Source organism: Spea bombifrons, chromosome 5, assembly GCF_027358695.1.
Source record: "Spea bombifrons isolate aSpeBom1 chromosome 5, aSpeBom1.2.pri, whole genome shotgun sequence".
In the NCBI taxonomy this organism is placed as follows: domain Eukaryota; kingdom Metazoa; phylum Chordata; class Amphibia; order Anura; family Pelobatidae; genus Spea; species Spea bombifrons.
The window spans coordinates 12,527,305-12,555,222 of record NC_071091.1 but is presented as its reverse complement, the minus strand read 5'-3'; the positions used below and the strand labels follow the sequence as shown (position 1 = coordinate 12,555,222).

At 39.0% G+C, this 27,918-nt stretch overlaps 1 protein-coding gene across 8 annotated transcripts in view; it reads left to right on the top strand.

The window, feature by feature from the left end:
- Positions 1 to 27,918, top strand: part of KIAA1217 (KIAA1217 ortholog) — a 305,804-nt gene that overhangs the window by 38,788 nt on the left and 239,098 nt on the right. For 3 of the 8 annotated variants that reach the window (XM_053467126.1, XM_053467128.1, XM_053467130.1), the window contains exon 1: positions 17,700 to 17,999. The exons of 1 other annotated variant lie outside the window; for it this stretch is intronic. In XM_053467126.1, coding sequence (XP_053323101.1) covers positions 17,783 to 17,999 — 217 coding nt within the window. In that variant the 5' untranslated portion in view covers positions 17,700 to 17,782. Of the gene's footprint in view, positions 1 to 17,685; positions 18,000 to 27,918 lie in introns of those variants that run through there. 4 more of the 8 variants (XM_053467139.1, XM_053467138.1, XM_053467134.1 and 1 more) reach the window with 4 other exon arrangements.

Below are 27,918 nucleotides of genomic sequence, written 5' to 3'. Positions count from 1 at the left end.
TTATTCATATACACTTGATAAAGTTTATAAAATCTTACTCTCATATGCTCTCACTCACCCTTATGCTCTTTCAGACTCTCACTCACTGCTCTCACTCTACCTCTCAATGTCTCCCTACCTTCTCTGCTGACCACTTCCACAGCCCTGACCTGTCGATGCATAGACTCCACTAGACCTCTGAAGGTGTGCTGTGGTATCTGGCACCAAGATGTTATCAGCAGGTCCTCTAAGTTGTGAGGTGGGGTCTCTATGGATGCTTCCTGGTATAAAAGGGCACTGTGTGTTCTGACACCTGTTTGTCAGAACCAGCATTAACATTTTCAGCAATTTGAGCTACAGTAGCTTGTCTGTTGGATTTGACCACACGAGCCAGCCTTTACCCACCACGTGCATCAATGAGCCTTGTCCTTCCATTATCCTGTGACCGGTTCACCGCTTTTTCTTTTTTTTTGGTACTGACCACTGCAGACCGGGAACACCCAACAAGAGCTGCTCTGACCCAGTCGTCTAGCCATCACAATTTGGCCCTTGCCAGAGTCTATCGGAACCTTATGCTTGCCTGTTTTTTCCTGCTTTGAACACATAAACTTTGAAGATGAAATGTTCACTTGCTGCATAAGATATCCCACCCACTGACAGATGCCATGATAACAATAGTATCAGTGTTATTCACTTCACCTGTCAGTGGTCATAATGTTATGACTGATCAGTGTAAAAAATTACATATGCAATAAACAATACTTTGTTAACCAAGTAACTTGAGGGTGTCCTGTTTTTGGGTCCCTTTCTTGAAATGTTGAGGCTGTTAGGGTCCCATGTAACAACCCATTCATACACTATGCAACATATAAACAAAGGGCTTCTTTTTTCAGGCAATAATAATTATTTTTATATTAACACTGCATATATATATTTCTTCAGTTTGATGAAATGATTGCATAAGATTATTGTCGGTTATTGGGGAAAAACACTGTAGAAACAGCAGGTGTAAAAATATCCAGTTATTATTTTCACATTGTAAACAAAAGTCCAAAGATCTCAAAATAACTGTGAACTTCACTCATAAATAAGCACTTAAACCATCATTTCTGCGCCAATGCTCCATGTATTTAGTGTATCGATCCACAGATTTAAGAAAAGGAGAAACACAAGTGACAGAGATATTGATTGTGATGTATTTCTTTGCTCAGATCCCATAGCAAACACTAATGTACCTTTATATACTACCGTTGCTATGCCTGGGGCAATATTTCAAGATTAACATGCTATCATTATATAAACACAGATGCTTTTAGCAACTCTATAACGAGAGTTTTGTCCAAGCATTACTGAAGATTTGGAGCATGTGAGGTTATAAAGATGGCAAAATATATCTTAATCTTTGTGGTTGCTTTGCCCACAAAAAGTCAAAACTAAATGAATAGTAAATTAATAATAGCAAAACTTGCATTCCTTTAATCATATGCCATGATCTTGCTTTGGCCAAAAATATGAGAAACCAAAATGCAAGTTGCTTGAGTACCAAACCTAAATGTATAAAAATTCCAATAGGGTATAAGAACACCAGTTTTGTTAATTTGCTTATTAATCTTTTCAAATTTAATTGGCTAGTAAATCTCTCTCATATGATCTCCCCTTCAGATATATGTTCTGTCAGTACTCTGTTGTCCTTTGTGGCCTATTGTCACTGTATCTTAAAATGATCTCCTAGTACTATCAAGCTATACATCATAGGGGTACAATATCATATATCGATGTTGTTCCCCAAAAAACCTCCTGATTACTTCCCATACCATCAAAACCTTCTTGAAAGTCTTTCAAAAAAAATAAAACCTCTATAATATCCCAGTCAATTACCTATTAATAGAGAAGCACCTTATTCTTTATGGGCCCCCATCACAATTAGAACTGAGACCCTTGAATGGGTGGGCCAGATTTATATTACAGTATAATTTGTTTTCAAAACAAATAATTCAATAAATACGTTAAAACTAGGAGTCTTAACTTTTTTGGTTTAAAGTCCCTAAAATCCTAGAGAAGGGATTATGTTTAGCATAAGCAATAATGTCTGTAAATGTTTAGTTCCTGCTTTGATAATGAAAATCATCACACATACTGCTCTTTATAGGAGACAGGAAGGGGTGGGGCTACATTAAGGGGGCATGGCAAGCTCCAATGAGACAGTAAAGGGTGGGGAGCAGGAGGGAGTGGGCAGAACTTGAGTAGGGGTGAGCAGTGGGGGGGGCATAGTGGGGGAGCAGTGGGAGGGGAGCAGTGGGCAGGAGCAGGGCAGGAGCAGGGCCAGATTGGGAATAACTAAATGACCCTTGCACTTTAAATGCATAAGTGTTTAGCTGTACTGGCCACCAGCCCACCGCGCATTTGCCTGGTGTGCCAGATAGCCAGCCCAGGCCTAGTGGGGAACAGACGTTACCAAACGACACTCCCCGTCTACCGATTGAAGACACTGACCTTAGTGAAACAGATTACCGTATATTCCGGCGTATAAAACGACTTTTTAACCCCAAAAAATCTTCTTAAAAGTGGGGGGTCGTCTTATACGCCGGGTACTTACCAAGCCGGAGGTTCCCACGAAGCCACGAATCTCTCTAATCACTACTCGCCGGCTATTGATGCCGAGCGCAGGGATGCCGTCATGTCCCGGCGCCCGGCATCAATTGCCGGCGCGTAGTGATGAGGGAGCAGGGAAGCCGAGGTCTGGCACTTCAGACCTCGGCTTCCCTGCTCTCTAATCACTAGGCGCCGGCTATTGATGCCGAGCGCAGGGATGCCGTCATGTCCCGGCGCCCGGCATCAATTGCCGGCGCGTAGTGATGAGGGAGCAGGGAAGCCCGAGGTCTGGCACTTCAGACCTCGGCTTCCCTGCTCTCTAATCACTAGGCGCCGGCTATTGATGCCGAGCGCAGGGATGATGTCATGTCCCGGCGCTCGGCATCAATAGCCGGCGCGTAGTGATTAGAGAGCAGGGAAGCCGAGGTCTGAAGTGCCAGACCTCGGGCTCCCACAACTGGATGGAAGAAAGAAGACAGAAGATAAGGTAAGAGATGGGGAGAAAGGGAGAAAGGGGGGAGAAATATATATATATATATATATATATATATATATACACACACACACACTGGTGTGTATATATATATATATATATATATATATACTGGTGTGTGTATATATATATACACTGGTGTGTGTATATATATATATATATATATACATATATACATACGTGTGTGTGTGTGTATATATATATATATATATATATATATATATATATACATATACATGTGTGTTTATAAATGTGTATGTATGGACAGGCATATGTGTAGATATATATATAGATATATATATTATATGTGTGTGTGTGTGTGTGTAAGGGCAGTGCATGTATGTATATGTCAGCAAATCAACCAGCAAATCACCGGTAAGGTACATCGCTTGCCGTGATTGGCTGGTTGTTGTACGCTGGGTAGAGGGGTAGTCTTATACGGCAAGTATAGTCCAAACTCTATATTTGGACTGTAAAAGTTGGGGGTCGTCTTATACGCCCAGTTGTCTTATACGCCGGAATATACGGTATTATTTTTTAAACTTTTTTAAACTATAGTAAACCAGACATGTATATTTCATAAAGCAAATGGAACTTTTAGAAACATATTGTTCAAACAGGATTTTTTGCAATGGGTTGCCTTTAAATTGGCTTTTCAGTGAAAAGACTTGGTATGTTGAGATTTCTTGCAATATATTAGAATATGATGTTTAATCTTATGAAAAAAAAAAATATATATATATATATATATGTCTTTAAAACCTAGAAGTAATAAATTAAATAATCAGAAGACTGATTTAAATTTCAGTGACCTGTTTTTATTGATTCCACTTATATTGCTGATTATGCCTGAGGGGGCTTAGTCCATGAAGTATCATTGAACCTCTAGGGCTCTAGATCACCTCGAAGTCACAGAATGTTCTATGGTTAATTACAATCTTGAATTTCTAGAAGCTCTCAAATCAATTTAATTGAAAACATTGCTGCTTGAAAGTAAGGGTCTCTTTGAGAGAACCTGTGGAACAAAAAAAAAAAATACGACAAAGCAGAAAATATAATAATTTCATAATGTACCCAATGGCGGAATTTGCCATGAGTGTATTTTATGAAAATGTATGTTTTAATAGCTTTTACAATAATCCATGAGGATTGAAGTCAGTAGTTGCATTGCGTACTCATTATTAGAGAATGTAGATATTTAAATTAAATTAATTGTATTAGGTGTTTTTACCCCATAGGGGTTTAACAGCCTTTCTCTCATTGCATTCATTGTTCTGTTGGTCATTATGGATTCCATCTTGTTTTATGTGCCCCCTGAATGTGCTTGTGTTGAGTTTATCGTCCTTCTTGTAGTCAGCTCTGCACAGTGAACGTATTTAAAGCTTTCAAGCTTCGAGGCTTTTTCATCCAAAGTTCTATCTGATGTGTTATTACTTGTGACAATATTTCTGCCTTAGATTTATATACTTAATTTAATTTCAGCTGAAAATGGCTATTGTTACTCAACAAAATTTATAAATATTCTCGGCTGCAAAATACTAAATGCCATTTTCTGGATGATCGCTGTCCCTTCTGTATTTATAATGGTCTAAAATGAATGTTTATGAATATGGAACGTATTCAGGTCCATGGCACTCCCATTTCAAAGAGCTATAAACTTGTAATTGGTATTAGTGTGTCCATCGTTATTGAGATTACAGTAACATCATTTATAATAACTATTTTGATAGTAGTTTGTCTTAATAAAACAGGTTGTTTTAAATAACAAGAATATCCAATTGCATGTCTAGTACCTAGAACCTAGTAAACCATATTGTTTTAAAAATGTAGCATGTATGTGGCAGGTAAACTTGGCTCGGCTTATCTCAAATATAGCGGAAATCTCCCTGCTATAAATATTGACTTCTCCTTTTCTGTAGTGTGGATGTCTCCAGGGCCGGCCCTACAATGGAGCCGACTGGGGCAGTTGCCCCAGGCGGCACTTTAGAAGGGGCGGCACTTTGCCGTCCGAAGCGGTTTTTTTTTGTTGTTCGTTTTGAAGCGGAGGAGAGAGAGAGGGGCGCCGAGTGGTTTTCGCTTACCCGCTCGGCGCCCCTCTCTCTCCTCTGCGGTGAGTCTCCCTGTTCGGTCTCGGTGCCGGCTTGTAATGCTGGGCGCCGGAAGTGGCGTCAATTTCCGGCGCTCAGCATTACAAGCCGGCACCGTGGCAGAGCAGGGAGACTCGCCGCAGGACTCTTTAAAGGTAAGTACCGGGGGGGGGTAAATAATGGCATCGAAGTTTAAAATGCCGCTGCCCTGCCCCCCCCGCGTCGGCGGGGGGGGGGGCGTCATTTTAAACTTCGCCCCAGGCGGCGTTAAGTCTTTGGCCGGCCTTGATGTCTCCCTTTACCTCCCCGCATATCTATGTATACAGGCGTGACTTCCGTTATAGATACATTACTTACATGTAAACACTGAAGCTATATCTGTGTAAGAGAGGAGTGTGACCAATCAGCAGCTACTTTACGAGAGCAAAACAGTAAATATAATAGTTCTCATAACAATAATCTCTGTCTACATGGAGAAGGAAGCCTATTATGGCTCCCTGCAACCATGACAGCTGCCAGCATGAAAAAAGGTGCCAGTCTGCTGCCAGCTGATGTATTGTGAGAACAGCATGACCAGCATACTAGAAACAAGGGCTGATCCCTGCTAATATGCAAAGATCAGTCACTGTTGCCCCCATGCTGTAACCAAACTGCCACCCCTCTAAAAAATATATAATGATAAATATAAATACAGAAATGCCACCATACCAAATTGGTAATTTCTATCTATATTTTATTTCTTTAGTTTGTTCATATAATCATGTGTGTATGCCTTCCCTTCAATATGTGCCATCAGTATGTATGTCATTACAATGTTCATAGCATAACTACCTAGTACTTTAATGAGACAAGACTACAACAATAACTGGTGTTTTGTGTCACAATTCTAAGGGGCCTAATCAGAGGCGTATCTAGGGTATGGCACCTATGTCTCCTGCCATAGGCGCCATTTGAAAGGGGCGCCAGTGAGCGGCTTTCAAACGTCGTCTTTTTTTATTTATTTTTTTGATGCGGAGGAGAAAGAGGGGCGCCTAGCAACCGCTCGGCGCCCCTCATTCTCCTCCACGATGCCTCTGCCTCCGTCCCGGTGCCGGCACCAGCGAGCGGCTTTTAAACGCCGTCTTTTTTTTTTTTTTGATGCAGAGGAGAGAGAGGGGCGCTTAGCAACCGCTCGGCGCCCCTCATTCTCCTCCACGAGGCCTCTGCCTCTGTCCCGGTGCCTGCTGCTTCAGTGCTGAGCGCCGAAATATGATGTCATATTAAGGCGCTCAGCAGTGAAGCAGCGGGCACCGCAGCAGTGAAAGAAGGCAGAAGCCTCGTGCTCCCGTCGCTGGACCTCAAGGTGAGAACTACAAAGGGGGAGAGGGGTTAGGGAGTGATAAGGGAGGGAGAGGGGTTAGGGAGTGATAAGGGAGGGAGAGGGATTAGATATTTGGACAGGGGCGCAATTTCAGCGCTTGCCAAAGGCGCTATTTTCGGTAGATACGCCTCTGGGCCTAATAGTCTATGTATCAACGATCATATAACTACTATTATTTATGCACCACTGCATTCATAGCACATCTACAGAACATATATTATTATTTATTGTTTTATATTATGCTATCATATTTCACAGCACTGTACAATGGGTAAACAGGACATAACAAGTGATATATAAAAAAACTATTTTAAATACAGGGTCCTGCTCACACAAGCTTACATACCTCCTAAAAGTCCTGATATTTGTCCTGCTATGTATGTTAATGTTCACCAGCTACAACCCACATCAGCTAACTGAGCCAGAGTAGAAGTATCCTGCTTAACCACAGTTAACCTTGAAAGCACTACTCCAGACCCTGACATCTCTTGCGCGTAGAAACTTCAGAAAGAGACCACTCTTACATTACCCTCCATTTATGCTGATTCTTCTAACCCAAAATCCCTAAATTCCCTCACCCAGCTCCTCTCCTACCCAACTACCCTTAACCTAAAGCCCCTTAGCGTCTCCACACACCATCATGCAGTGTGATGAAAGTGACCCTTCCCTGAAATCAGATACTGAAGTACATGTCACGAACAATCACGTTTCAAAGCATAAAAAAGTGATAGATTCTTTTTTTTTAAATTATTTTACCAAAAGCCTCTAATGGGTTTTCCTGAGAGCGTTTGTAAGCCATGTATGATACATGGAGTTTTGAGCGTTTGATGAATAGCGCCAGGCACGGTATAATGGCTGATAACAAACACATGCTTCATATTGTACAACTCTTATTAGAAAATGGGCATTCGCTTTATTTTCATTTAAAAAATAGTTTAATTTAAAAAAATAGTGAGACAGACAGTGTTCTGAATAATAGCAGAAGTAATGTACTAAAGACTTAATGAGGCATATAGCCATGTCTAAAAGATGACTTTTAGTGGCAGATATATTTTCTGTATCTCTCCAGCGAGGAAGATCTAATGAATACAATTTTATCATCTCTTCCATATGGCCCGAAAACATATATCTTCTGCGTCATTCGTGTTCAGATTGTCTTCATGCCTTTTTTTCAGGTAGCGCTAACTAAATTGAATTACCAAACATTCAGACATGATCTCCATGTAAAGTGTTTTTACTGGGCAGAATTATATTTCCATCTGCCAGCTTGTTAAACAGAGTGTTTGATATACGTTTTCATTTTCCTTATTTGCACTCAAATCTTCTTTTTTTTCTTTTGTATATGTTGTATATACTAGTCGAAGGAATATATGTTGTGCTAAGTTCAGGTTTTTTTTTTTAACTTCTGTGCTGAATGAAACTCTTCATAACCGAATGCAGCATTTGAAACTTCATACTGAATACCACAGAATGTCCCAATCCTTCCTCTCCTATTCTCAGGGCACTTAAGGCAGCTTGGGGTAAGCCCTGTCCACTCTGGCATAGGCTGACACTAGGCAAGTGTTTTATGTCAGAAACACTAGAAGAGTTTTTTTTTAAAATTTAGAATAATTTTATGACCAATTATATTAATGAGTAATGTAGATCTAAGGCCCATGTTAAACAACATCACAGCAGCCAACTATGTAGGATATATTATTTAAATTCTTAAAAAAAATGGACTGCAATTAATTTTATAGAATGCTGATGATATCGCGTGGGTCAGATGTCTTTTTAACTTATGCTTAGATGGCAATTCCAGTGTCGAAGGTCAGTGAGATTGGTCGTCAAAGGCATCTGTGTCCTTTAAATATTATTTTTTGTTATTCATTCATATTTATCTAGTGTCCAAAACTTCAGCACAAGTTGGAATAGTAACATAATAGCACTATTTCCAAGAGGTCACAGAATTTGAAGAGGCGTAATTACAGTTATTCTCAAAGGTACAAGAGGACATGGAACAGATATTTGGCATAGGCTGATCATGACGGCAGATGGTAAACACAGATATAAAGTCAACTGCAGAGTCTTGGGAAGAAAGACTTAAAGAGGAAACATCTGCTCAGTTTAAAGGAAATCTGCTGTATTAACAAGGAAACAAACATGCGATATTCCCTTGGCCCAAAACCTTCCATATTGATACAGTGACAACCAGTATGGTAAGCTAATCTAGGACATATGCATCACAATCTAGATAACTGGTGACCAACAACGATATATGTAGTGTGAAACACTAAGGCAAATGCCAAAACTACTGTACTTTCTGGGCTCACACCAACATTTTTGCCATTGTGCCTACGGAAGGGGCATCTGTCGTATGTGGGTGGGCATACTCAACTGTAAATCACTGCAAGGTATAAACAAAAGGCTCAGTTATATAATAAATACAAGTGTTGGAGTTGTAAATTGTAAAATTTGCAATTAGCAATAATTGAAGCCATGCTTTTCTGAGCCTCTGGAACAATGTCATCTTTCTCTGGACCAAGAGGGTGATATTTGGCCATGCCCATTCCCTGCCCACATTCTCCCCACCCCTATATTCAGCTTGCGCTACGCCTATGTTCAGCTAGCCCCTTCCCTATGCTCAACTAGCCAAAGCTTTCACAAAGCCACTTAACAAGAAAAGGGAGCGCTCCAGGTGCCTGGGAAGGTCTCACATGTGGTTATATTCTTCAAATGTGTGCCAAAATGTGCTATAAAAATTGGGTTACTTAAAAGCAAAAATAGTTTGTTTCATATCCCCTGCTTAAAATCCTTATCTTTCTTGTCAATTCCTGATAATTAGGACACTTATGCTTCCTACCTAACCTAACCCTACACTATAGCACTAGAACACAGTTTATACACAGGTAATAAAGCCCTTTTCCCCTATATATGTACTGACATTATAATGACATTTATCATTAATAATTGTGGGTTGAATTACCCAGCAACAGTGGCAAAAATGGAACCAGTTCTCTGTGACTTGAATTCTAGCTCAATGCATCATCACGCTGCGAACAAAGATGATGGCATGTCATTCTTTGTATTCCTTCTGATCCCTAAAGCTGTTAAAAATATTGATTTAAGTATGTTGCATATGAGCAAATTATGTTTAAAGTGGAGTTCAATAAGTTGATCGACACATCAATAAACATCCTTTAACTTGTTGGTCTATTAAGGCTTACATGCTGTTCAGAAAACAGTCAAAGGGTGTCTCTGTGGCCCTTACTGAGCTGATACACGAATGAAGCCTCTCCAGTTTATATGTTGTCCTATGCGTGAATGAGCACTATAACTGCATAATTCCAAAGTGCCCCTGTTTAGGAGTGACAGTCCCTCTTTGGAATCCATATCCATGTATCCCTCTTTCCTCTGCCTTTTCCATGTTCCTTTTTCTGTAGGAGCTCAGATTGTTTCCGGGTATGTGCATCTACTGTATGTCACAATAATGTGTATAACCCTAAAATGTCAGGTGTCCACATTGTGTTGGGGTGTGAGTGACGTGAAGCAGGGAAGGAAGGGGTCGGCCTTAAAGGGTGGGGGGTGGTAAGCATTGCAAGGAGCCAAAGTGGGAGCTAATGTACATTGGAGGTCTGTGCCTTCGCAAAGCCATTCCCCTAGAATATGGAGTTTAGGTAGCCTACCTTAGGAAGTTCCCTGGTATGTTATATCACTAGAATGTCCTTTAAGGGGATCACTACCCAAAATCTTTGCTTTGACTGGGCTCTGAAATTCTGACCTCCTTCTCATAAGTAATGATGGTTATGAAGCAATTATTTAAATTGCATTTTTAATGTGATCATTGTAATATAAAGCGCCTTGCATAAATATATTATCTTTTTTTATTACTTGTAATATTCCCATAAAATATAAAGGCTGTACTGTGCGCTAACGTTTATGATATATCCCTACCAGTTGAAAGTGAAATGATAGTCACTGAATCACAGGGAGATAAAACCTCTTGTACAAAGTAAGCAGAATAGTTTAAAGTCGGTTCCATTACATGCTAGAAACTCCTTGTTTAATATTTTGTAGCCTGTCAGCGAGTACTGTGTAGGATTACAGTAGAAGGCTTTAATCTTTCAGAGGGTCAGTCAGACACCCTTTTACCAGATGTTTCTTATATACTGCAGACTCTGCTGTATGTAAAATGGAAGGACAAAAAAGGTACGCATCTGCTCTCGAACCTTTTCCATAATCACATTAAATTAAACTTCTAGCATGCTCTTAACATCCTTTCTGGTTAGAGAAATGATGTATCACTTTTCACTGGATTCATCCATCCATCCATTGTTTTAAATTGTGTATTTTGTGCCACTTGCAAAAGCATAAATAAAAAGAAATGCTTAATTAATAATAATAATTATGTATTGAAGGAGTGTCCCTTTATATCTCTGAGATATAATTCCATATAACGTAATATATAGCTTAATAACATTATCCTAACCATTTGTTCTAACCAGATTTGTTTTCTAAACGCAAATTTATAATCTAGAGGAGATGATAGAGTTTGATAACAATGGGAAGATAACCAGTTATTAGTGGTTAAGTATATAATGTTACTGTGACAGTGAGTGACAGCTGTCATTCAGGGATTTGGTACTGTATCTATTTACACGATGAGGGGTGTTGCTTCTGTCACATGGCCGGTGACCTGTAGCTGTAAATTAGTTAGTTAGTGGCTGCTGTCTCAGTTCCATGGTGGTAAGTGAACTCTCATAGTCATTTGGTGGTTTCCCCACATCTGGCATTTGTGGGTGAGTTGTGTCTAGATGTAAAAATCCCATGTGGCCTTTAGCACTGGTATCAATTCTCCTCTCTGTCCAGACCTGAGAGATTAGAAATCACAAAAGAAGCCCTGTTCCCACAACTTCATATTCAGGCCTATTTTGACTAAGCTCTGGCCTTGGGCATCACTTTAAAAGAGTTGGTGGCCAGCCCATACTTGTTCCGAAGCTACGTAGAGACATATGACGTCTTACCTTGGCAATCTTCACTGTGAAACCCCAGAAGTATGTTCTAGAAAATGCACAAACTCTCACGGAACCACCAAGAAAGACCTCCCTTAAGAATTCTTGTGCTCACAATTGGAAGAAGCAATTTGTGGCTTAATTTTTTTATGGGTGGGGGTCCTAGTGGAGTCTTGTCAGGCTTAGGGCCACCATCTTTAATGCATCACTACGACTAGCACTACGACTAAAATCTCATCTGTCCATTGCCTTCCATACCTGTACAACCACGATGCTTCCCCTGCCCCGTGTATTTATTTTAATCTCAATATTAGATAATAGAAAGTGCTCTCTGCAAAGTGAAAATGTCATAGCGTTGTAAACAACATTTACAGTTACTCTTACTAGATGTTATCTGTTTAAGTATTTGACCTCACATGTCAAAAGAAAGACATTTTGGGAATGCGTTGCTAGCCAAAGCATTCTCGGTTGACATTTTTCGGAAGCACTGACAGTTAGCTACGATGTATGTCTGGGATTGTGAGGCATTTATCTGTAACATCTCCTCAAGCTTCCTCACAACTTATCTTATTGTTATTTTATAGACTTTCTCTGGCAGGGCTGCTTCAGAAAATGTTCCCAGGGATTATAAAGGGGAAAGCTAGAACGGTCCCCATCGAAAGCAGGTATATAGAGCTTATTTGGGTTTCCATAATTACCAATCATTAATTGCGCAACCCTCACCAAATACTTGCAACTCTGTATCTTCCCTTTAATATGTATAGTGATGTGGTCATATACCCCTAGTTCACGAGACAAATCCTTAATTACAAAGCTCTGGTATTAGAAGAAATTAAAATGACCCGAAGGGGAATAATTTTATCATTGAATAAGGTTTATAAAATTTAAGAATTTTAATTTTTTAGTGCATCTTTAAATAATATTTTATTCAGTAAAAACAATTGTTTACATATAAATTTTGAATATAAAACAAATCAGGTGAATAAGATAAGATTTCAGCATTAGCCACCTCCCTTGCAGTAAGATACGATTGGGCTGAAAAGTTGGGATATGGGGGGTTAGCGTGCCCCGTGACCCATTATGTATAAAGACAGTCAGGCATATACAGAATCCGACCTGTACCTCAATTATATATATATTTCTGCTAATAGTGACAATATGTTCTGCTGGGTGAAAATACTGCATATGTATTATGAATAATATTCATTTAATGGCTGGTCAACAAATACAGATGCACAAAGGCGCATAAAATAAGACAAAAAAAGGAGAAAAGCGGTGTGACGTGTCATGGCAGGTACAAAATATAAGCACACTACTTAGGTAGAATGGTTCTCACCTGCTGTTAAACTTTGTATATTTATGTCTTTAATGTTTGCGCTATATTTTTCTAATGTTAAAAAGTCCAGTATAAACAAAGCCGCTCTAGGTTATGTAATTAATCACACAATCTTTAATAACTATATGGAAATGTTACTCAAGCAGTGCTTGATGTGAAATAGTATGATCGCTGCTTGATGAGGCTGCATTCCCAGAACTACAACAAAGGAAGATACAAAAACATAAGGAAAGAAGTGATATAGCCGCCAAATATATCCAGCCGTTGGCTGCACACAGCACTGTCGGCAAGAGCCCTGATGAGCCAGATGACCAGTCCATCCCTGCTATGAAATACTATATTCACATTAACTTTGCAAAGGTTGTTTCTGTTTTGCTTGCTTAAAATTATTATAAATGTAGCTGTTTATTAACCCTTTATTGGACCCAACAGTGATAACAATGAAAAGACCTTCAGGAACCCTATCAGTCTGCCAACCTACCAGCCAATCTCTATACTACCTGTCGCCCTCAAACCTCTTGAATGTGTGTACCTGGCTGATTAACTGTCTTGATTACAGTTCTTAACTTGACCCTCTTCAAACTGGATTCCGCTGTCAACACTCTTCTGAACAATAAACACAGACTGAATAAAAGAAAAGAAAAACCCTCTACTGAGGACACCATTTAGTGACTAAATTTACCAGAGATTTATTGACTGTAAAATGCAAGGTTCATTTCTCTTTACTGATCCTTCTTGACCTTTATGCTGCTTTTGACACTGGGAACCACTCTTCTTCTTCATAGCTTTATAATCTTGGTGTCTGTGACACTGTTACTTTCCTCGTTTTCATCCTACCTCTCTAATCACACTTTTTGTGTCTGCTTCTTTCAGTTGGTATACCCCAAGGCTCAGTTCTAGGACCCGTTCTCTTCTCACCAAATGCTGTCACCTACCAGTATGACCTCTATGCTGATGACTCTCAGATCTGTCTTTATCCTCCGATCTCTCTCCTTCCCTCTTTGAAGGTGTTACTGATTGTCTAGTCTGTTGTTTCCAAATGATTCCCCTGATTCCTAAAACTCAATCTATTTGTAACTGAACTGCTTACCCTTTATTACAACTAATTCCATTAGTTCTAATATTCCACTGACAGTCTCCATCAATGTCACTGGTATGACCATCATCCCTACCCTACATGCTAATTACCAATGTGTCAGACATCTCATTCACCCCTTACATTCAGACTCCAAAACCTGCCGTATACATCTTAAAATCAATCTTTGTATTTGCTCCTTCCTAATGTCCTGACCCATTAAATTCCATCATGTATGCTGCAACCAGACTTATTCACCATATTTTCTCCACTTACTCTCTCTCTCTCTACCCAGTCCCACTGCTCATCTCATGATCTTTGCTTGTCTTTTGCTCTTATCTCTACCTCTTATGCTAGTATACAAGCCTAGACTGGATCCAGTTCAAGCTACTTCTAGATCGTAAGCTTCTTTGACCAGGGCCCTCCTCGCCTTTTTTTGTTCTGTATGCCCAAATTGTTTTGTGCATTGGAATGTGATTTCTTCCCACCGCCTGCAGAGAAGGATTACTGATTACATGCCTGCGGCATACAGACTAGGTGACAACAAAAGAGTAAAGCATAATACTTTTATTTACATGGTCAGGGCGAGGTATTAAATTAGGAAAAGTTTATATTATGAACCTACGGTATATAATTACAATAGAAACAACTATAACATATGAAATAGGAAGGAGTGAGAATGGAAGAGGGGAACGGGAAGGGAGTTTTATAAAAGAGGAGTGGGGTATATAGGGCAGTAGGGAACAAGGGCCAGTGATGTGAGAAGCAGCGATTCTTGAACACAGAAAATGATCCAGCGCTTACTAAAAAAGTGTCCACCTGACACATTTAACACGTGGAGTTTATACATACTCCATAGTGTAGTGACACAGTATCAGCGTGTTTCTAGTTACGTCCCAGTCCCAAATCCCGCTGTTCTATAAAATGCATATAATAAAGTACCATAACAACATTATTATACTTCCCTGCTGCGCGGCATCATCACTAAAGAAATAATTGTTGGGAAGGATCTTTACAACTTGAGTATTACTTGTTATTTGCTTTGAGCAAATACTTTATTGCAGTATTCAAGTGCGGTGTTATTAAAGCGAGATTTTATTATTTGTTTAATTTCTCTTTCCTTTCCTGCCTGAAGCTATAGATGTATGGAGACGTATGGCACAGTCATTTTTTTTTTTGTAAATCCCAAAGAGCTCCTGTTGTTCTGCTAATTTTTCTGTTTACATTTTGTTTCTGTTTGTTTTTACTCTTCCTCTATGATTAAAAAAAATGGATAGCGACCAAGCTGGCAAGCGTACGGAAGGAAAGTATACATGTATTTAGTTTTTCTCTTCAATTGGATGTAATATGTATGAGAATATAAATCCATTGTACGCATCCAGTAAAGAGATAAATATTGTGATTTGCTTTAGAAGCTACCAATTTTAACGCATCCCACGTCTATAGCCAAGAGGGGAAACAGACAGTCATTTTTATTTGCAATAAAAACACTATATCAGAAAATTTATATAAGTAGTGGTCTTTTCTTTATTGCACAATATGTAAGATTTTACCCCTACAAGGGGTGGATTTCGGGATGGCCACATTTCATTGTCTATGCCTGTTGTGAAGCATAGGATGATGGGGCTGAAACACATACAAAAATTGTAGTCAACAATAGTATGAATTCCTAGAAAAAACAGTGTCAGCTGATAAACTCAGATGTTCTGGATCTGGACAGTGGTGGTGAAGATCCAGAGTTTGGAATCTATAATGACAGAGGAGGAAGGTTAGACAATGTCTGGAGTTGCTTTCCCAGTGCCAGCTAATTGTGTGATTTCTAAAAACTCTTATAGAGCCCAAATATCAAAGCGTCTAAAAGCCTTCTTTCAAGATAAGGAGACTCCTCGGGATTACCAGGGATGAAAAAAGTATTCTTTTGTCTGTAGCGTTTTCCAAACCTTTCTTGATAAATCAAGACTAAAGCACTAAAATGTTGTTTGTTTTTCTTATTTCATATGCCGAGTACCGTATTGATTATGCCACACATGCTTCCCAACATTTCAAATGGCCAAAGATGGATTATTTTCTTTTAGGGATGTTGTTAGAAGTGTGACTGAGAGGCAGGACTTTATCAAGATATTTTATGTGCAGTGGTGACTTGTTGGATGCTGTTTATTGTATGTATTTCAACAACACTCTACCAGTGAAAGAATTCAGTGACTGAATTAGGGACCACAAATATACGGGTACATGTTTTCCACAACCAATGCATATTTATCAAAGGGAATCTAAAGAAATTGTGGCGTAAACTGCTAAATTCCCACCTGTCTGGCTCAATAATTATGGCCCAATAAAAAAAAATATCCTCCATTACTTTCATTCTTTGAACGCCATTTACTCACAGGATACGTGTTTGGCCAAGTTGGCACAAGTAGCGGTTCAAGTATTCCATATGTGATAGCACTTTGGGCCCCCTCACCTTGCTGAGCAGATCGGCAGCTATGTTCCTTTCCTAGGGACGGGGTCTCTGGTGCTTTTCATTATGGACCCTCAGCAAAGAATGATAATGTAGTCTGCAAAGGTGTGTGCCAGAGGTAAAAAAAGAATAATTCTTCAGAAAATGTGTATTTTATCCCTAGGTTGTGTTTCTTTAGTATAATAATCATGACATTTAACACCATTTAATGTGTGTCTACCATATAATATGTAAGGTCATGTCACCTATTTGTGTTTCATGCCTAATTTGCTAGAAGTTATTACATGTATTAAAGTGCGTATAAAGACTGGGGTGTCAATTTAAAAGGATTGGAGTTTTTGTTATGTTTTATTCGTTTCCAGGAAAATATTGGAGAATCTTAAATTTTTGTATTTTAGTTTTGCTTTTTCATCATTATTTTATGATTCATCGTTTGCTTTAAACTAGCCATAGCTATTTTGAATAGCTAAAAAAGAGAAAACATATAATTATTCATTGATTTACATAGCATCATCATCATTATACCGTTCTGCAGATCTGTACAATGGGAAAACAGGACATCAACATAAGGCTCGGACGGCCCTGCAAACCACCTTAAACGTAGAATGTAATGTATAGCTGTTTATACGGTTATTACCTAAATATATCTAAAGCAAAACTATTAAATTTGGACTGGCCAATGGATATGTCTGTACGTCTTAAAGTGTTTCCAGCACACAATTTAGTAACCACACACGAAAACTTTGCACTTTATTAATTCTCCCTAAATATTTTATTCTACTTTCTAAATCTATATATTTTCTTTTTCTTTATTGATTTCATTATTTCCCAATCTGGTCTATACTTTCCCTGAATTTAGAAAGCCCTATAATATACCTTTTGTTATTTTGTTGCTAAATATTCCCAGCTCAAATAAGAACCTATTTGTCGTCTTTAATAATACAGAGGAAAGTACCTTGGTGTGAAAAAAAATAGGTAGTTGCAGCAGGGGGCTGCACTGCATTCCTTTCTCGGTAAAAGTACACATCTGTATTATTATGTTGGGCAAGTTTACCTGGGTAGGTGGGGCATTGAGAAATTCTTGCTCCTGCTGTAATAATGGACAGTTTCTAGTCTCGGCATGCCAGCAGCTTTCTCGAGCAGTAACTGAAACGCAGCAGCAGCATCTGGTATTCACAACCACTGTGAGTCCTCCAGAACAGAGGAGTCATCTGCTTGTTCCAGAAGAATACCAACATTCCACAGGTCTGATAAAAGTGTCCTCCTGTCTGGAGCTCCAGACCAATTAAACTTGTATTTCTGCTGCGCTGAATCGAGTAGAGGCATTCTCCGAAACTATGAGAAACTGACGAGGATTTTGTGTTTTTCTCTCTTGCCTCTGGATTTTAATATTTCGTCTCATCGACTGAAAATGTCTAAGCCATCTCGTTTGGCCAGGCCCGTGTCAGCTAATGTAACATCTAAGCTGCCTACAAATAGGAAAGAAGATTTTAGCAGCAGATCAAGAAAAATCAGCTTAGCAGAGAAGATTGTAAGAGCTGGCAGCGAGGGGAACCTAGTAACACAGAAGCAGGTGCAGGCAGCTTCAGCATCCACCAAGCAATCTGGATCCAACGCTGCTACGAAAGGTACGTTAAATTAAGGACATGCGTGGCTCTTTAACTTAACCCTTTCAGTGACATAGAGCTGTGCACTTCTCCTCTGTACTGAAAGTGTCTAAGTATATGATTGACCGCTATGGGTAAGAGCTGTCTTACATCATTGATCGCTGTATAAACTTTGCATTAGTGGATCAGTATTATTTATAGAGGTGATTTGACTTATGTCTGTTTGAAATCATTCACATTCTGCATAGTTGGGTTCCATCTACCTAGTGGCAAATGGCAAGGGTTAATGCGGCTTAGGCTAACTATTGAAATGCCTAAAGGAAAGCACCCCATTTAATATTTTTAAATGTTATGCGTGAACCCTGTGTTTAATTATAATCTGAATGGTTTTGTTACATAACAAAGACAAAGATTTATTTGTGTTATTGGTTACTGGTCTGCTCAGAGCTATCTTTTGTACAGCCGAAGTTGATATAAAGAACTCTCTGCTTGATTATTATAGTCACGATACAAGCGCAGATCCCAGACCCGCCGTTAAATGATTTTTAAACAGAAGGAAGCTGTGTAATCAGAGTAATAGATGGATATAAACTCCTCACGGATTGTTTCCTTTGAAAAGGAGACAGACATCGCTCTCGATGAAGTTTTCAATAGGTGGAAAGGGTAAGCACCTAGTGAAAGTCCTGAGGGCGATTTTTTTTATTTTAGTGAATGCGAGGGCTTGAAAAGGTCAAGGACTGAAGAGGAGGCTAAAGTACTCTTTTCTATAGCCGCTGGCAATGCAGATCTGACGAAATAGCAGTGTTTGTGTTTTTGTAGAGCATTTGGCTTCTTTGTGTCTCAACACAAACCAATATGGTATTCGGCCCGCAATTGTCTTATTTTGTAAGAAGAATAGCAGCTTAGGCTGTGTGGTTCATTGCGTTGATTTTTAATCACTTGCGTGAGCCGGAGTAGTTCCTGCCCTGGACTGATGATATCTAAGAAGATCTAAACAGCCGTCTGTGGGTGAAACACAGGTCAGGCTCAGGCGCTTCCAACCCTAGGATGTTCTTTCCAGCTGTGTATAAAAAGCGAGCATATACCCATTGTGTAAGGAATCACCAAGTGACATACCCCTGTATCAGTGTCACCCAGTTATACCCCTTGGTACTTAGGCCTGTCAGTGGTAAGGGCTAATAGAGTGAAGGAACTTAAACATGCCTGGGAAGACAAGACAGTGGACTGATTAAGGTCGGAGTCTTACATTAGGAAAGAATGGCACATAAGATGGGCCAACTGGGTAGATAGGCCAAATGGTTAGTGATAGCGAATGTTTTTGGCCGCGAGTGCCCAATTTTCTGCATTAAACCAAGTTCCAGATCTCAAAGTTGCCATCACTGCACATTAAACATGGTAAATAAGTTTGTTCTGAACAAAATGACTGTACTCAGATAGAGCTATCTATATTTCTATTGGGTGCAAGGTGTTTGCACATATACGTAATATACATGGAACCCATGTGCTGCTGCCACTTTCTTCCATAAGAGAAAAGAAATGTTGAACATGATGTTCTCTCCATCTCTCCTCATTATATCTCTTCCCATTTCACTTTTCTTCCCATTTCACTTCCTATCTCCCTCCTTTCTCTTCACCTCACTCACCTTTCTTCGTTCCTGAAAGGTTGGAGGTGTGTTTGCACGGCTTAAGTGCTCAGCACCACTATATGACGTCATGTCCTAGCACATAGCATGAATATATAGCGTGCTTCCCAACACTGTGTGTGAGAGGTTCTGCAGAAGCTGGATTTTAAATCCATAAATCATTCCCATATCCTTAATCGTATGCCATAAGTGAGGTTTTCCTTTCACTCGTGGAAGTGTAAGGCTGTCAGTAGTGCGTTATCACTTCTGGAAAGAGTCAATCATATTACCCTGAAGGCAAAAGGCTCTCAGCCAGTTCCTGTAAATTTGTATGCCTCCTTATCTCGCAACAGCTCCCTTAACATCAGTCATACATTTTTCACAAACTTGCCAGAATGGATTTTGTAACTTGAAACCAGTGCTTTTTTTTTGCAAAAGTTTACTTTAAAAGGCCTCTGAGGTTAACATTCCTGAGCCTCTGGCTTTTTAAAGAATTGTTGCAGTATGACTTGCTCTAAAACAGAAATCAAAGGTGATGACATTCCTCTTATCTGGGCTGATGGATAAATTGCTTTATTCCTTCTTCAGGATCTCAGACTGAAGTGCAAACCAGATATTATTATTAGTGAGTGCTGCTCTGGGTGTAATCCTAAAAAATATTTATCTCCATTGGTGGGTCATCATCTTCATATGTGCAAATGTTCTTTGATCTAATGTTCAGAAGCAGCAAACATCACTATTACAAAGTGAAAACATATGAGCTCTAAGAAAGAGGGTAAAAAAGTCAAATTGGATATCATGATGCCTGTTATAACTAAGGCAGATTCTTTGCAACCTGGGGAGACACATACACATTATATATATATATATATATATATATATATATATATATAGTGCCTCACCAGCACTTGGGGAAAAGGCAGCTTGAGTGTTTGATACTCCAAGTAAATCAAGAACAGAAAACAACAAGCCCTAGTGATACTATTCAGAAAATAGCTATATAAATACAGAGATAAAAAGGTATAGCCTTCTTGCTCCAGTATTCCTCCATTATATGACTTTCAATGTAAACCTTACGGAACACACATAGTTACATAGTTACATAGGCTGAAAAAAGACATGCGTCCATCAAGTTCAGCCTTTCCTATATCTGTTAATTTGTTGCTGTTGATCCAAAAGAAGGCAAAAAACCCCGGCTTCGCTCTTTCCAATTTTGCACTAACCAGGGAAAAAAATTCCTTCTTGACCCCAAAATGGCAGTAAGATTTTCCTTGGATCAATAAGCTGTTTCCCCATAATTAAAGATTATATCCCCGAACATTATGTTTTTCCAGGTATCCATCCAGTTGCAGTTTAAACGTCTGTACAGACTCTGATAAAACTACCTCTGCAGGCAGAGAATTCCGCATCCTTATTGTCCTTACTGTAAAAAACCCTTTCCTCTGCTTTAGTCTAAATCTCCTTTCTTCCAGTCTAAATGCATGACCACGTGTCCTATGCATAGTCCTGTTTATGAACAAATTTCCACACAATGGTTTGTATTGGCCCCGAATATATTTATATAACGTTATCATATCCCCTCTGAGGCGACGTTTTTCTAAACTAAACAGATTTAAATTAGTTAACACACAAAAATCAGTTTGTGCAGAATCCTTACTAAAATAATTAATAAAACAAAGCTTTAAACTTCCATTCCATGGAACCCGTCTCTGGCATCCTGATCTTCCTTCTTCATTAGACTTTCCTGCAGAGACCCTTGAATGTGATTTGCTTGCCACCAGCTTGAGGCGTTATGTCTACTGCTTTTGACAACAGTAGTAAATAGTACTTGGTGTAATTTTTGGTTTCTGTTTTTATAAAAATATAACCTTGCAATTGTAAGCTGACAGAATATACCTTCTGTCAGCAAACGAGTTCAGATCCAAAAATAACAGAACACCAACACTCTTCAAGAACAAATGCAGTTTATTAAGACAAGAAAGGCCATATACTTAGCTTCGGGTTATTTGAGCAAAGTGGGGAAAGCTCATGTCAGCTTCAGCAAATGCCCACAATGAAGAGTAACTGCACACAAAATAACTGGACATGAAGTCCCACGTTCCAGTAGAGCTTCAAATTAGTAACTGCGCAACAGATCTTTCATTACTCCGAACAGGGCAGTGATGGTGCAACTAGATTGTAATTGGGCAATAACCCAAGGTTATCAAGTGCTATATGTGTGTTCGCACATGCGGTCCAATGGTAGCACATGTGTGGCAACTGTACGCTACTAGGCTGATTAGCAAGCAGAAGGGGAAAGAACAGCCAAAAAAGATGAGAAGGAAAAGAATACCACAGAGAAAGAATAGCTGCATGAGCACTAAGGTGCCACTGAAAAACAACTACTACCAAACACATTTGTCTGGAACCCTCTTTGGGGACCTTCCATGGGCCCAGCTGCTGAAGCTTGGCTAGACAATTGTCAACAGGAAGGGAGATCACTTGACTTCTCAACACCCTACCCCACTTATCTTTTTCTTTTCTCTTGCACACTATGTTTTGTTATAATGTCACAGTTACAATGTATCCTGCAGAGTATCTTCAGTGAGGGAAGGAGCATACATTCAGCTAACAGGTTTTCTGTCTGCCTTTGTATATATCTGCCTTGGTGTTACCTAAAAGAATGCCTCTCATTAAAGCCTCGCACATCACAGGGGATGATTTGACTACCGACAAACTCTTCTTTAGTGGTACTATTTATTGATCTAGAAGAATCTAGCACATAAGCGATATCCCTCAGTGTCCTGGAAAAAACCTCAAGCACTAATAAATACAATGAACTGAGTGCATTCATAATGGCAACAAGGGCGATTCATGGTGGCGATGGAAAACCACAAGGTCCACCCTCAGGCTAACCACCCTTCTGTCACAGGCAACATATAGAAATTCCAGCTTTTAAATAAAACCATGTTACTTATGTTTGGCTGCATTTTTTTTTACATCAGGAGCCTTTTACTGTAAAAACAGAATCTGTACAGACATCAGTCAAGTGCCTTTCATGTTTCATGAGTGAGATGCAACTTCCTGAACATGTGTCTACACGCGTGGGGAAATATTCCTGAACTATGTAACACATTTTTTAATTACTAGCATGGTCAAATAAGAGCTCAGGAAGTCTGCTGGGTATAAAATAATCGGTGTTCTACAGCCCTACAAATCAAAATTATATGTATGGAAACAGCAGGAAAAGTGCCTATAATTTAAATTGTGTATATAAAATGCAATAACCAAATCTTATTGGCATAGGCCTGTTCCTTATCTGCATTTCTAAAACTGTTTAAAACAAATGTCCCAAAATTTGAAACGGTGGAAAGTATGCATAGTCTAGAGTTTGGTTCCATTTATGGTCCTCCAAGAAGACATGTTGAAAAACGGAGAATTTGGAAAAAGCTTTAACAGAGTCCTGACGAGTCCTTAATTCGCACTGTCCTTTTCACATTCTCGCTTACTTTTTTGCCAAGTTGCAGAACAGGTGGTGCCAACTCATGTACAAAGGCATAAAATGGCAAATTGAATTTCAAGTATGTTGTAGGCAAAGTTTTCAGTTTCTGATGGATGGTTTTGCTTTATTTTCATGTGTATCTGAATCCTTTTTCTTGCTCAGTGCTCTCAGTTAGTAACGGTGCATTAAGTTTTATTGGTTATTTAAAAGCTTGGGTTCATAACATGGAATCATTGTATAGGTTTTAAGATGCTCTAGCACGTGTCAACCATTCCCAGCCAGCTCTGCCAGCCATTGCTAACATCACATTAAGCGTGCTAATATATGTACATTTTTTGTTTTTTGCATTGCAGCATTTGTGCATAGCAATGCAGGACAAAATGTATATATATATATATATCGTATATTATATATACAGTAGTCTGCAGTAGATACCCCCAGAGGAACAACTTAAGCCTGGAACATGGTGTTTCTTGACAGTTGTCATGAATATTGTAACACATATTATTTCTCTATGAAAAAAAGCAAAGAGAATATTTACTCCACTATATTCACAAATCAGTAAGAGTTTAGTCCTGTTTATTCAGACAGAACCATAGGTGGCGCTACCACAGCAGGAACAATGGGCAGAGCACCCTGGTCCAATGGTTGTTATCCGCTGTCCAATTTTATATTTTTATGTTTAACATAAGTAATTTAAAGGGGAACTCCCTGCTTAATATTTTATTTTAAACTAGAAATCAAGAAGAATAATCTGAACATCATTGTCAGTTAGGAGACATTAAATAATCAACTTAAGTTTGATTGTATATATTATGTAGGTTTTTTATTCTGTGATTTTATGCCACACTGAATACCTGCTTTCTGGAAGATTCCAGACGTCTCACAGAAGTGAAAAGTAAACTTTATGAACTTCTGTTTAAAATGTATTTATATTAAAGCATGAGTGGGACTTTAACTAGGATCCCGTAAGGCTGGTTGAATGTAATGCTCCTAAAAGGGTACATCCAGGCGAAACATCAAAGTCCATTAATCTTAAGAGAAGTACCAGGAGAGCTTGGATGGACGAACAAGTCAAACATCCAAGCAATAAACGTGTGTTGGGTGTTGGTTTAAATAGGACAATAAGAAGCTCAATAGCCTGCAGGCAGGCGCACAGATGAAACCGGAGTTATAATCAGAGGAGATAGCCCCAGGTAGATGGAACAAACTATATATTAAAGGTTACCCTGTGTGGGATGCTGCAATTGTTCCTCATAAATGACACTCCAAGTTTAAATCCTTCGAGTGTTGTAAAACAATAGATGAACTGGCCCTTCTAGCCATGACAGGGCCAGAATGGGAAAGACAAAGAGACCGTATAGCTGGTGAGGCTTTGACTTTACTCCTACTCTCATCACAATCCGGGCTGAGAATCGCATGGGGCTCCCGCCGGCTCTGCGCACCGTAGAGTAAAAGGAAATCGCCTACGTGGATTTTAAAGCAAGATGGCTTGCTGCACTTTGTGATTGCTGACTATATTTGACCTCCCTTTCTGTTCTTTTATAGCATCTATAAAAGCATCTATATGCGCAGTAAATATGTTACAAATCCCATGACATGTACTAACTGACGGATCACGCCGCATACTAGACGAGTACAAGTGATGCGACTTATTTTTAGAGCATAATTGGTTATAACATGTTTATTCTTTTAATTTAAGAGATGATTATTTATTGATGACATGTAATCTCTACATTCTCTACAAGCCACTACAAGCTTTGAATGGCTTTATAATTTTGTATCTTGAATCTTGATTATATTAAATTAGAATTGACTGCAAATTGAAGAATAATGAGTTGTAATGTCAATGAGCCTACAAGTCAACTCATTTATTTAATATAAATATATAATATATTCCATATGGCAAGTGCCATGTGTTAATCAGATCAACCTGTTGGCATTCATCATGTGATAGATGGCAGCATGACAAACACCCAGCACATCCTCTGAGTTGGATATCATTAGTGTGACGCATGTTCTCAGCCCATTTCCCTTACCAAAATCAGATTTTTCTGAGCAGGTACCCTCAACTTTTAAAATGCTAACAGACTTTTTTTATTTTAATGTGCCTACCGGATCATTCAGAGGACCCCAAAGCAGTGGCACACTTTTGCCTATGCCAACTTGGCCTATGCCGCCATAGTGTGATCAGACCCCTGTGTGCCGCTGCTCAATGCTGCAACTAACAGGGAGACTTCCCAGCTGACCCATTTATACTATGTAAGACTGCATCAGTTTGTAAGAAATAAAAGGCTTTTTGTGTGTACACAAACACACACACACACATATATATATATATATATATATATATATATGTATATAATACATCCTGGCGTTCAGTAGTGAGGACGGAGGCCACAGAGAGGACAGCTGGGGACACTGCCTTGGGTCAGACATAGGGCAGTGTCCAAGGTACATATGGAACTGCCCCAAATGGTACTACACGTGGAGAGAAAATGTTTTCAACAGGTAAGTGTTGTGCATTAGACCGCCGTTCTGCGTTTGGTCATGCTACTATAGGTATTTCAGGGAATACTGGTGTGGAATTGGTTTATAGACAAAGAACACCAGTGCTAAGGGAGCAGTAAAGAGACTACTTAGCTAAACAAGTGAGTAATAAAAGAGAAAAGTCACCAAAGTACAAAAATACAATAAAATAGATATATATCTATGCAAAAGAAAAAAACGAGGATTCTTCAATATAGCTGCAGGGTGGTGCTCCTCTGTGAATAGCGCTCCTCACTTCCCCCATTCTAAAAACATTAAAAACAAAAGAAAAAGGAGCATCTCCTAGTGCAAATCAATCATTTAATAGAAAAAAAATACATAACTCCCAATGTACAAATAAAATCAATACAATATATAAAATGCCTACATACAAATGTGCAAAGTGCTGAACATAGATCATATATCAGATAAAATAGCAGCAGATTGCAGGGATCCCGAAAAACAAATCTCGACGCTTCCAGTGCTCTACAGACAATTATTTTCTCTGAGGAAGTAAACATTGGCCTATAAAACGTGTAAGATGATGAATGATTGATACAGTATCCAGGTTTTTATTCACCTCTTCTCTTGCTCGGATATGAGCTGTATTCACATTATTCCACAGACTTTTCTATTTTTCTACTTTTGCATCTTTTTGCAAATATTTGGAAGATTTGTTATCTTGGAGCCCTGGAATCTGCTATTTTCTCTTATATATGATCTACGCTCAGCACTTTTTTACATTTTATATATTGTAATGATTTTATTTGTATATTTTGAGTTATGTATTTTTATTATTGGGTGAGTTGCGCCCCCGTTTTTTCTTTTGTGGAATTGGTTTGCCAGTTATCCAGAGTCCTACTCTCCTTCTAGGCACAGCATAGAGGTTACTAAATAATTAGACATCTGGGTAGAAATTGACTTTTTGATTTATACATTAATAAAAGTATTAGCAATGTATTAAGATGTTAGTTTAAGAACCACATAAGCTATTCACTTTAAAAGAATAGGACAGCAGTAACCCTAGCTTGACAATGTTGGTGAATACTTATGGGGATTTGTTTTGTTCATTCCCGGTTTGTGCAAGCCCCCTGGCCAAAGAAAAAATGTTTATGGACACTTGTTACTTATGTAGCAAATGCATGGGGGGAGTCATCAGCATCCCCTGAATGCATCTGCAGTATATCCAGCACTGACCTGCGCAGCAGTTCCGGGGGATTTAATGGGACCTCCTGTGTGCATGTGCAGAAAGTGATCCAATTGAGTTTAATTGGACATACAGTATATTTATATGGCTTTTTTTTTTAACTGAATTGAATTAAGATGTCAACGTCTCACCAGATACAGTTTTCCTCTGTTCTTATTAGATTTCCCGGGCTTTAGACTTTTAAACAGCACTCGCTGTGCTGTGATTGTGAAGTCTGCTTACTAAATACTTACATGTTTGCAGCTAATGGGTGTTTCTTTCTGATATGTGTGGTCGCTGCCGTGAATACGGTTAGTGTGAGATCTGCTTTAACAGTAAAAGCCTACTTTTTATACTTTTGCAGAGCTCAGACCTGAATCCAGTTCCGATAGTGAATGCTTTCTTCCTGTGCATGCATGTATAGATACTTACTCCTATTTTGTGACATTTCATGAGACATGCCACTTTACTAATACGTTGCATATTTTATAAATATTTTTAGTGATCTGCATCTTTTTCTTAATCTGGTCCCAAATCAATAGAAAATATTCTGTTGGTCCACATTCTTTTCTGCCTTCCCTTACCTACACACATACAGTGGTCTATTCTCACCTAGGCTCATTATGTTTGATAACATATCCAGGCAGACAGCCCCTGTGGCTCTTATGGAGGGACTGATCAACTAGTGCATAATAGTACTCAATGGGCCAGTTGGGGGAAAAAATATACTAATTTCCATCAAAACTAATGTGGAGTGCTGGGATATGAAGTTAGAGGAATTCAACCAAGCGGAAGAGGAGATCTGCCTTAGGTCAGGCTTAGGTCAGTGGCCTCTATAAATATCACTGTATTAAGATTTTGTCCCTCTTGAAGCTCAAGTGTTCAGCCAAGAGAATGTCAAATAAAATGAGTAACCATAACTAAACCACACAGCAATCGCTAAAATATGGGCATTAAAGAAAAAATATGACATTAGAGGAAAGTGTTTAAATATAACTTTATCATCATTAAGTTAAACCTGTATGCCAGCAAAAGAGAAAAGGACCTAAATGACTGCATTTTTCCCCCGTTTCAGACCTTGGCCATGTGCCAAACCTTTTACTGGGTTGTCGAAAAAAGAAA